Genomic DNA, 11,958 nt, shown 5'->3' with positions numbered 1-11,958 from the left:
GCACTGGCCACAGCTGCAATTTTGGTTTTACTTGACTCACCAGGTCTTTTCAAGTATATCATATCAAGTATATCATATCACGGGTGCCAGTGGTACATAAAAGTACTGTCCGAATGTGGCCAATGCCAGTACTCCCTGACTGTCTTCCGTTCTGGTGGTACGTGAAATGCATCATCTGAACGTGGTTGATGCCAGTGTTCCCTGGCTGGCTCCTGTGCCAGGGGCACGTACAAAACACCATTTGAATGTGGTCGATGCCACTTCCGCCTGACTGGCTTCTGTGCCAGTGGCACATAGAAAGTACTATCCAAATGTGATCAATGCCAGGCCTGCCTGACCAGCTCCTGTGCCAGTGGCATGTAAAAAGTGCATCCAGCTGTAGAAGCATTGCCAGATCAGATTGGAGCCTGGTGCAGCCGCTGGCTCTCCAGACCTCAGTCAAACTGTCCAACCCATGCCAGCATGGAAAATGGATGTTAAATGACAATGACAATGATGTCAGTGGGGGTTTGAACTCAATATAAGATGTAGCTAAATACATGGCAGTTAGTCTTACACTTGATCATATCCACCTCTCTCCAAATCTTTCTTGGTCGCAATGGAAATATCAGATTGATTTAACTGTTCTGTATATTCATTTACTCATCTATGAAATCAGTAGAAAAGTAAATTAATATTCTCTTAGAGAATTCAGTTTATGAAGATGTATTGTAAAGATACTATATTTTTAGTCTATGCTGTAGTTACTACTTTGTGTCTTTAAGACATTAATCTCTGTTTGCTTCTGGGGAAATTAGCTGTGAAGTGAATTGTTGTAGCTTGGTATCTTATTGATAGACTAGACTACATTGAATTATTTGATAATCAGTTCTGCAATTCATTGCCAAAAGCTTGATGGTACTAGCAATCATTTAACTCCCATCCATATTTTACTGAATGTGGAAACTAAATATAAATCTATTATTCAACCACAAAATTTCAATCTGAAGCACAAAAATTCTTTAAAAAATATATTTGGTTTTGGCAATCATGGAAAAGAATGAAGCCAAACATCCACTCAGAGAGAGAGAGAGAGAGAGAGAGATAGAGAGAGAAAGAAACTGAGAGAGGTGGGCATGTACCAGGTAAGAGATTGGAGTATGTTGGAAGGTCAGGAATAGATGTCTTACTTCAGAGGATACTTGGCTACCCCAATGGGACAAGAAAGTAGAGGGAGGTGGGGGAAAGAGAGAGACGGTCAGAGAGAGAGAGAGAGAGAGTGTGTGTGTGTATGAGAGAAAGAGAGAGTGAGTGCGTGTGTGTGTGTGAGAGAGAGAGAGAGAGAGGCAGTGAAAGTGAGAGAAGGAGATGGCCTTCTAACTGGAAAGGGGGAGGGGGGCATAAGTGGCACAGAGGGGATAAAGAAGATTTATCTTCTGTCGTTATTTCTGTCTAAGGCATCACTTTTACCTTTGTAGCAGTTGACTATGATGCTGCTACACCAATCGTTGGGTATGACTCCCTTGTGGATTACCTGATTATCTATTTAGTAATTTTAAAAATTATTAAGTTTTTAAATAAGAAAATCTAGCATATGCTTTAATTAATGCTAAATTACTCTCTTAATTTTCTTTTGTAATCAATGTAGTTTCCATTTATTTATTCTAGTATTTGTGAGAATTACAGAGAAATGTGTCGTCCACAACCAAATGCTATTGGTAAGTTAAAACTGTTTTTAATCTTTAGTTAAAAATGATAAAGTAATTTCCACCTGAATTAGATGAATTTTCTGGATAATTTTAATCACATTATTATTGTCACATATAAAAAGATCCTGATTTAAAATATCTCCTATGGTTTTAGTCCATGCTAACTGGACTGAATGGACACAATGGACAGAATGCAGTCGTTCTTGTCAACCTGGAGGATTAAGATCCAGAACCAGATTTTGCTCAAATCCACTGCCTCGTTGTGGAGGAGATAAATGCTCTGGTGATGCAGTTGAAGTGAAGCCTTGTAATGAACAAGAATTTTGTAAGTAGAATGTTTCATATATTTACTTATGTTTTTTTTTATTCTTTTGCTTGTTTTCAGTCATTTGACTGTGGCCATGCTGAAGCTCTGCCTTTAGTTGAACAAATCAACCCCAGAACTTATTCTTTGTAAGCCTTGTACTTATTCTATCGGTCAATTTTACTGAACTGCTAAGTTATGGGAACATAAACACACGAACATCGGTTGTCAAGTGATGGTGGGGGACAAACACAGCCACACATATATATGATGGGATTCTTTCAGTTTCCGTCTACCAAATCCACTCCCAAGGCTTTAGTCGGCCCGAGGCTATAGTAGAAGACACTTGCCCAAGGTGCCATGCAATGGGACTGAACATAGAGCCATGTGGTTGGGAAGCAAGCTTCTTATCACACAACCACTCCTGTGCCTGTAATTTACTTATATATATTAAATATTCCCTCACATTTTTTTTCTGAATTAGATTTATTTTGTTTTTATACTCTATCATTAGTAACCATAATTGGTTTGATGTTTGATTTTCTTTTAATGGTCTAGCATACAATGTCTCTTTGTCAACTGATCAAGTAAGCTGATGAGGTCTTATAGAGCAAAACATGATCATAGTTGTCTCTTGCCAGTAAACAAAGATCAGACTTTTCCCCAAGCACATAACTTTGAGAGATCATTTCTTAATTTCTAAAAATTATCGTTCCTTTTCTTTGTTATTCTCTAACAATTATTACTGGTTCCTTTTTTACTTCTTCTCTCCAATTAAGTTGGAAATTTTAGTTAAGATACTTTTGCAAACAATATTCAATACATCATCTCTTAACAACTATGTAAAATAACTAAACTGGTTTGAAGAAACTTTTAAAATTGCCAAATAAGTTAAGATTTGTAAAATTTCATAAATATGAGTTGGTTGTGTTATAAAGCATTTTAATCTGTTTATTTCAAGTTTAAAGTTTTTAGAAATTCCTGAATAATGATTCTGATGTTATTAGTAAAATGTAAATTCTATGCATGTCTGAATTGTGACATTTATATTAATTTTTTTTTTCAAGTTTCATCTAATAATCATTTCTAATTTGAAAACTATTAACATCATTAACTATTATTGCCTACCTTAAGGTTGTACATATACACCATGGTCATTCTGGTCGAGTTGCAGTGCGAGTTGTGGCCCTGGTATTCAAACAAGACAGCGACAGAGCATGGATAAAAACAATTGTGATGTAGACCCAATTAATGAGAGAAAAACTTGTGAAGTACAGCCCTGTGAAGGTATAATTAAGATAATTTTATATTTTTCTCCAATATTTATTTATCTCATGTGATAGGTACAAGAACTAAAATTAAATAAGAAGGGAAACAAATTTATACATTTGTATACGATTATGTTTAAGATATTAAATATGCATTCATAATTCTTGTGACTTACATCTTATAAAGATAATTTGCCAACATAACATGGCAGTCTTGGGTTAGGACAATTGTTGCTGCAATTTAGCCCCAGGAGACATCGTCTCCAGATGGCTATATGACATGATCTGTGTCCTTATTGTTTGAACATGTTGCCATGTTATGTTGGCAAATTATCTTTACTCCAAAGTACTGTTGCTGAATATCTCTCGTGAGATTTACAAATAGTAATTTTCTAATTTACATCTTATAGTTTTCTATCAATAACCCTATCCCCAAGTTTGACATTGAGTTAAAATTAGAAGTAATTATTTATCCTCTACACTAATGTATTTTGAAGAATGTTTCCATCACTCTCATACCAACTGTACAGAATCTCCCTCTTCTAACTAATAAACTCGCCCCATCTCACATTTGCCATTTATTTCGCTTCTAATTCTCCACTGCTAACACACAACAATGTCTCCTTTTTTAACCCCTGGAATTTTCTCTTAAAAAATAAAACTGTAGTGAACCTGACTATTATATTTTCTTTTGCAGCTGCTTGTGGACAATGGTCTAACTGGAGTTCTTGCTCTGGTGATTGCAATTTAGGAACACGATTTCGGCAGTTTATTGTCTATAGCACTGAATCAACTAATTCGCTGTGCAAAACCAAATATGACTTTGTTAAATGCAACTTAGAAAACAAATGCAGTAAGTAGACTGATTTATTGTGTTATTGGCTGTGGTTATTGAAATGTTCACACTATGAATCCCGTTTTATTTGTCAGCTATACTATGTTTCAATTGGCTTCTATCAGTTGTTGTCAGTCTTTTGCTGGGTGAAACTCTTTGCACCTATGTGTCAATGCTGTTGTCATTTTATCTATGCTGGTTGTGCACCTATGTATCTATACTGGCTAACTCGGGGTTGAATGGGGTGCTCTGGTGGTTGAGTGATTAGCCATGGCCATTGCCACCTCAGTACAATTTGAACTCATTATGCAAAAAGTTGAAACAGATACTGCAAGGCATCTCTTCCAACATTTTAATTCTGCTCATCTGCCACTCTGGTACTTAATTTATCAATCACAAAAATGCTGAATGGCAATGCTAAGCTTGGTGCAGTCTGAACTTACAGGTCAGAAAACTGGAATGAATACCTCTAGGAATTCTATCCAACTCTTTAATAACCACCTTCAACTGTCTTCAGTTTGTGACTGCAGAAGGTTTTTACCTGTATATATATATATATATATATATATATAGATGGGCATAAGAGGCATCAAATGTGAAGTGCAAGAGAGACGACTGCATTGGTATGATTATGTGATGCGTATAAATGAGAACAGCTGTGTAAAGAAGTGCTGATCTCTAACTGGTGAGGGAACCTGTGGAAGAGGTAGACCCAGGAAGACATGGGGTGAGGTGGTAAAGCATGATCTTCAAATGATGATCCTCACAGAAGCAATGACAAGTGACCAAGACTTTGGCGATATGCTGGGCTTGATAAGATTTGTCAAGCCATGTAAAACCATAGTCATGGCTAGTGTCATGTAATTGGCACCTGTGAAATAGTAGTTGTGGCCATTACCAGTTTCATGTAAATGGCACCCATGTCTGTGGTGTGTAAAAAGCACCCATTACACTCTTGGAGTAGTTGGCATTAGGAAGAGTGTCCAGCTGTAGAAACCATGCCAAATCAGACTGGATCCTGGTGCAGCTCTCTGGCTTACCAGTTCCAGTCAAACCATCTAACCTATGCCAGTATGGAAGTGAACTTGATGATGATATATATCATTGTCAGTGTTGTTGTTTAATACCTCTGCTTTTCTGATGCTGGCATGGGTCAAACAAATCTTTTTGAGGCAGTTTTCTATGGCTGGATGCCCTTCTTGTTACCAGTCCCTACTTGTTCTTAAAATGATGTATTTTTATTATTGGCCTTTACTTGTTGAAATTTCAAGATGCAGTATGTATTGTTTCTAGATGCTAATAAGCATCACTGCTTTTATTCAAACTCTGATAATATGAAGACATGTAGGATGGAAAAGTTCTGTACACATACCAACATACCCACCCCCATACACACACACACAAGCACACACATAAACATTCTGTCACATATATATTCTAATGATACCAATAACCTGTGGATCTTTGAAGTCATTGTCAATCTTTTCTGCATAAAAACGTGATGCTCTATATAAATGTATTAAGTTATATTTCAATTATGAGTGGATTGTTTTTGTTTTATAACTATGCATAAAAATGAACACACACACACACACACGCATTTATATAAATATATGTATACACCTCCATACACAGAATATGCTTCTGTACAGTTTCCATCTTCCAACCTTCTCTCATTGGTCTGAGACTGTAGTAGATGATCGTATGCAGTAAGACCAAACTTGAAGCTATATGGTTGGGAAGTGCACTGTGCAACCACACAGCAATGTAGACTAGGTTTGGCATCAATCGTTTTGCATTTATCAGCATCACTGTATATGGTGGCATGTAAAAAGCCCCCACTACACCCTTGGCGTGGTTGGCATTAGGAAGGGCATCCAGCTATAGAAACATTGCCAGATCAGATTGGAGCCTGGTGCAGCCACTGGCTCTCCAGACCTCAGTCAAACCGTCCAACTTATGCCAGCATGGAAAACGGATGTTGAACGATGATGATGATGATGATGATGACACACACAAGTGCAACAAGGTGGAAGAAATAGTACTCAAATAACAAAGGTAGAGTAAAATAGTATTTTACTGAAGTTAAAATGTCTTGAGAAACTGTTTCCGTAAGTTTCACATAATTGATCATCAAATAGTTGTGAGTATTTGAACAAGGCAACAATCTATATGTGTTTATAAGTATTCATAATTACCAACTCACCAAATAAACATTTAAAGCTGATGGGTCAATTAGTTTCCAAAACAAAGAGAATCTGTTGGAGGAAAGTAATTGACTATAGCAGAAAAGTATGTAAACATTAAGTTGAGTTGAATAAAAGTTAAACATTGTTTCTCCTTATAGAAATGAGTATTAAAAAAAGAAGTAGATAGAACGAGAAAGACCTTATCAAAAATATTCTGTTGCATATGAATGAAATGGAAATAAAAATTAAAGATCAAATTTACAAGAGCAAAAGAGTATCACAGAATAAAAGAAATGGAAAGAATTTATGAGGTTTCTCACTACACTCTTTTCCTATCTCTTCCTCTCACATTCAACTGCCTCCTATATCCTTGGGTTGTCCAAGGCCTTGGGAATAATATCTGGTCAAATAAGACTATGTACAAGCCCCTTGGAAGAATTGGATTGATCCTGGTTTAGGGTGGTAGACATAATTAGTCACCTGGTTTTACACTTATTTGGCTCTTGCATTCTTTTTTCAGATTACAGTTTGTTGCAGACATTCAGGTTAGGTATCTAGTCTCAGAATAATCTCTCTCTCCTCTTTATCTCCTCATGAAACTTGTAAAAAAAGAAAATTCTTTTTGACTGTATGCTTACAATATATATATATATATATATATATATATATATATATATATATATATATATATATATATATATATGCTTCACTCTTGTCCCTCATTCACTACATCAACTGCTACCCCTCTCACTCTGGCAACCTTTACCCATCTACCATTCCTGATCTTCTCTCTTCAAACTTTCTTCTATTCATCTTCTTATCCCTTGTGTAGTGCTAGAATTCTTTTACTGTTAATATTTATATAGACCAGTGGTTCCCAACCTTTTTGAGTATCAAGGACCCCTTTTATTTAAATGAGTTTTCCCACGGGCCCCAGGATATTGAAAGGTCCGTCAGCTTAACATGTTCACAAACACCTTTGCAGACAACCAGGGGTCCATGGACCACTGATCTAAACTGTAATAAATAATAGCATAAAAGAAATCATTATTATTTTCAGATTGTAGTAATTTGGAAGAATGGTCTGTTATTGCTGGTTGTGAAGCCAAATGTGAAGAACTAGTTTCTCCTGCAAATAGTTCGTTCTGTGAAAATTGGAATTATGGCTGCAAATGTATTAACGGTTTGTACAGAGACAAAAATGGTAAATGTGTTCGTAGAGATCAATGTGATCTTTCCTGTTCAGTAAATGGTACTATAAAAATGGTAAGTAAATTGAATTCTAATTTGTTATCAGTATTTATTCATTGATTGTACTTGTTTCAGTCATTGGATTGTGACCATACTGGGGCAGCCTTGAATAGTCTTGTTGATCATATTGACCCCAGTCAAGTGACAAAACTTATTTTAAGTTTATTACTTATTCCATTCATCATCATCATTTAACATCTGTTTTCCATGTTGGCATGGGTTGGATGGATTGACAGGAGCTGGTCAGGAGCCACACCAGGTTCCATGGTCTGGTTTGGCATGGTTTCTACGGCTGGATGCTCTTCCTGATGCCAACCACTTTACAGAATGATATTACACATCCAGCAGAGCATACCAGCTTCGTTCATCTCTTGCCATTGCATGTCCTCTGCATTCAGGGCCCGTGTTTCACTATCATGTAACATTGCAGTTCATACACATGTGTCATTGATTTTATTTGTTTCATCCATTGGATTGTGGCCATACTTGGGCAATCATATTGATCCCAGTCATGTGACTAAACTTATTTTCTGTTTGTTACTTATTCCATTAGTTTTACTTTCGTTTTGCTAAACCCTAAGCCATGCAGACATAAACTGGCACCAGTTAGCAAGGGATGAGAGACAAAGATACATACCCTCACACACACACAAATATATATATATAGACATATACATGACAGGTTTTCACAGTTTCCATTTACCAAATTCGTTCATAAGGCATTGGTCAGCCATAGTAGAAGACATTTAACTGAAGTACCATGCAGTAAGTCTGAAGCCCTGTAATAACCATACGGCTGTGAAGGAAACTTAACCACATAACCATGCTTACATCTACATAATCCTGTATTATATTGGCGACTGTGGACTAGAAAAAAAAAACTAGAGCTATAAGTTGTGACTGTTATGCCTCATCCAAAAGCATAAAGGGTACAAGGAAAATGAAATTGATTTTGTTTGAATCAAAACTGGATGACAGTCTGGTGAGGAGTTGGCAGAATCATTTGAGTGTTAGACAAAATGCTTTGCAGTATTTGTTTCTACTCTGTGCTCAACTTTACCTTTCGATAATAAAAATGTGTCAATCCAAGAAAATGATTGGGCTGAATACCCATTGGGTGTTTGTTGCAGCTCTTTGTGATCTAAGCTCAAATCTGACCAGAGCCTACTTGGAGTGGTAGACTTGGACCATTGCCCAGTTTAATTTCATCACATGGCACCTTGGGTGACCTTAACATAGGTGTAAGCATTCAAGCCTGAATTTCAATCTGAGGATAGTTAAGTTGTGACAGATTCTGCTTTGCTCAGATGTCAGAAACATCTCTTCTTAATCATATCTGTGTAAGTCATAGAGCAGAGAAATGGTATGTGTGACATGGGTGTACAGTGTAAACTATCTAACATTGGTACTAGATGTCCTGACATGTACCATAGCCATGGTTTGACCAATATCTGTTGAGTGAAACTGGTAGATGGAAACTGAAGAAGGCCATCACATATATCTATGTTTATGTGAGTGAGTTTGTATTTCTCTGTCTCTGTGTATTTACTGATTGTAAATACACATACAGATGGTAGCATTTGGTTGCTGTCCAACATGCAAACATGTCTGAGCTTCTTGGCATGTAGCACAATCTTTGTAAACAAAAGATTAATTTAAATAGTGTTGTTTGCTTCCAGTTCTCTGTGAAACCTGTCTGATCTGTTTGTTGTTTGATAGATTGGGGGATTTATTACCTCGATTGAAAACAGATCAGGGGTTGGTATCAGCATGAACATCCAGCTACAGAAAGCCCTGCATTATCTAACTCATGATGGTAATGAACCTCAAAAGTGTTTATTAAATTCAAAACTCTGTGATAAAGTATATTATTATGAAAGTAAATTGGCTTGCTATGTATAAAGCCATGGTGCTAGTGCCATGTATAAAGCCATGGTGCTAGTGCCACATAAAAGCACTCAGTTTCTTCTATAAAGTGGTTGGCATTAGGAAGGGCATCCAGCTGTAGAAACCATGCCAAAGCAGACAATTGGAGCCTGGTGCAGCTCTTTGACGTTCCAGCTCTTGTCAAACCATCCAAACATGAAAAATGATCATGATGATTATTAGCATAAATGAGAATTTGTTGAGGTAATTTGATAGAAACTGACACCACTTAATCTTTGTGATCTTCTCTAGAGCCATCTCATTTGATAATTCTAACAATATTATAAATGATTGTGCTAAAATCTTGAAAAGCTGGTTTCCACAACAGAACAGTAAAGATGATAAACTTATATACATTTCCATTTCGGTCAGTCTGGGAAAATGTCAAATATGTGGACTTTGGAAGAAGCTAAAAATTTGAAATATCTGATTTTAATTGGAAAAGTTTGATGTTAAATGTCATTTTCAGTATCAAAAATTACACGAACAATATCAAACATAGGTTTACTTTGATCAAAACTATAATTCTGCTTCGGAAAATCGTTTTAAAAATAATATAACAATATAATTATTATTTTATTTTTTCAGAATCAAGACATATGGAAAAAGAGAGATGACAATTGTACATTATGTCAGTGTATTAGAGGCAAAATAAAATGTGAAAGAATTTGTAAAATCCCTGTCTGTCAAGAAGTAAGTGTTAGCTTAATTTCATTTTTACTTATGCTTAAGCACTGTTGGGAAAACAGTGAACCACAAAGCTCTTCAGTTAGTCATTAAAACGTGGGAAAATGAAGTGGTTTGGTTATTTAGTACTACACCATAATACCACACCGCTTGCAAATATTGTCATGCAGAGACCAACTCCCTATAAAAGACCACAAAGATGGTGATTGAACAACATCAAACAATGGAGAAGTCAGAATTAGATTTATTTCAAAATATTACTTTTAAAGTTTTGTAATGCTAAACTTATTATATATCAGTATTTTTTTGTCAGTGTTTGAAACTACCTTTACCAATTTAGCATTGTACAATCACTAACAGAACATTTTAAGACTAACATTTTCTATATTTCTAATGGAATATACTTTTTCTGTGTCTCACTTCATTTTGAATATAATCAAGAATTTGTTAAGATTCACAAAATTAACTTTTTCATGATGAAACTGATGTTTGGAACATAAAAGTTTTTTCTGCTTAATTTAATGCTTATGTTTTCACATATGCATTATCTCATAACTTTAAAAATAAACAATTGCATCATGAAAATTTTCAGATTAATGTTGTTGGAGATCTGAATATAAAAAATAAGTAGAATATTTTGGCCAAATATGGCTAGTTTAAATGCTAAAAAGTTGAAGTGAAATACACTTTGAAGCTGACAGTTCTGTATCACAGAACCAAGGTTCTATTACAATGGTTAAAGAAATTGTTATCTGTATGTTATATTTCTTTTATTTGAAAATTTATTTTAAAAAAATGTTAGTATTTACAGATATTTGTATATATTTTTACATTCTACTTCCATAACAACTTTTATTTTTAACAGAATGAAGACCTCATATATTTAGATTCAAATACTTGCTGTCCAGTTTGCAAACCTAAAAACTGTAAGAGCATTCTATTTATTTATTTATTGAATTTGCATCTTCCAAAATTATTCTTTAGCTATATACTTTTATCCTATCTATATTTTCTTGTCAAGTGTGTCTTTTCTAAGATGACAGCTTCACTGAATCATTTTTTGAAATCTTTTCCACAACGTATCATTATAAATGTATTTTATTCGGTCTTTTTATTCAACACTGAAAAATTTTCATAATTGGTGGCGCTTCCAGTTGATCCGATCAACAGAACAACCTGCTCGTGAAATTAATGTGCAACTGGCTGAGCACTCCACAGACACGTGTACTTTTAATGTAGTTCTCGGGGAGATTCAGCATGACAGTGTGGCCCTTTGAAATACAGGTACAACAGAAACAGGAATAAAGACTGAGAGAAAGTTGTGGTGAACGAGTACAGCAGGGTTTGCCACCACCCCCTGCCAGAACTTTAGGTGTTTTCACCGAGTCTGGGAATCGATCCTTCGACTGCGAGTCCACTGCCCTAACCACTGGGCCATTCCACCTCCACTTTCATTACATAGTCAGAAATGTAACTTGAAATTGTTATTAGTAACCTGAATTTTAATAATACTAAGACTCTGCAGATGTTTGTATGTAGCTGGAATGTCTCAGAAATGGTATATTTTATTTTGCATATCTATTTTCGTACTTACCTTCGGCAGTGCAGTACAAATTTGTGACATTTGGATCTCTATTTATTAATGAAAATGAGTAAACAATTTTTGTGTTTACTCATTGTGTCAATACTAAACACACACACATAATGAATGTCCTGGCATGTCAATCAACACAAATACATGTCCACTATCTATGACACACACACACATATAGTCTTTGCGTTATCTAAGAAAAAAAAAAAAAAACGTTGA

General features: G+C 35.5%; 1 protein-coding gene across 1 annotated transcript in view; it reads left to right on the top strand.

The window, feature by feature from the left end:
• The window catches only part of LOC106867629 (SCO-spondin), a 36,955-nt gene that overhangs the window by 22,343 nt on the left and 2,654 nt on the right, over window positions 1-11,958 (top strand). Inside the window, exons 10-16 of the mRNA XM_052975458.1 lie at window positions 1,648-1,697; window positions 1,843-2,013; window positions 3,127-3,279; window positions 3,958-4,113; window positions 7,345-7,550; window positions 10,050-10,154; window positions 11,014-11,074. Coding sequence (XP_052831418.1) covers window positions 1,648-1,697; window positions 1,843-2,013; window positions 3,127-3,279; window positions 3,958-4,113; window positions 7,345-7,550; window positions 10,050-10,154; window positions 11,014-11,074 — 902 coding nt within the window. The remainder of the gene's footprint in view (window positions 1-1,647; window positions 1,698-1,842; window positions 2,014-3,126; window positions 3,280-3,957; window positions 4,114-7,344; window positions 7,551-10,049; window positions 10,155-11,013; window positions 11,075-11,958) is intronic.

The sequence above is a fragment of the Octopus bimaculoides genome, chromosome 2 (assembly GCF_001194135.2).
Source record: "Octopus bimaculoides isolate UCB-OBI-ISO-001 chromosome 2, ASM119413v2, whole genome shotgun sequence".
NCBI classification, from domain to species: domain Eukaryota; kingdom Metazoa; phylum Mollusca; class Cephalopoda; order Octopoda; family Octopodidae; genus Octopus; species Octopus bimaculoides.
Note: the sequence above shows the minus strand (reverse complement) of the source record. Positions and strands in the feature narration are given on the sequence as shown.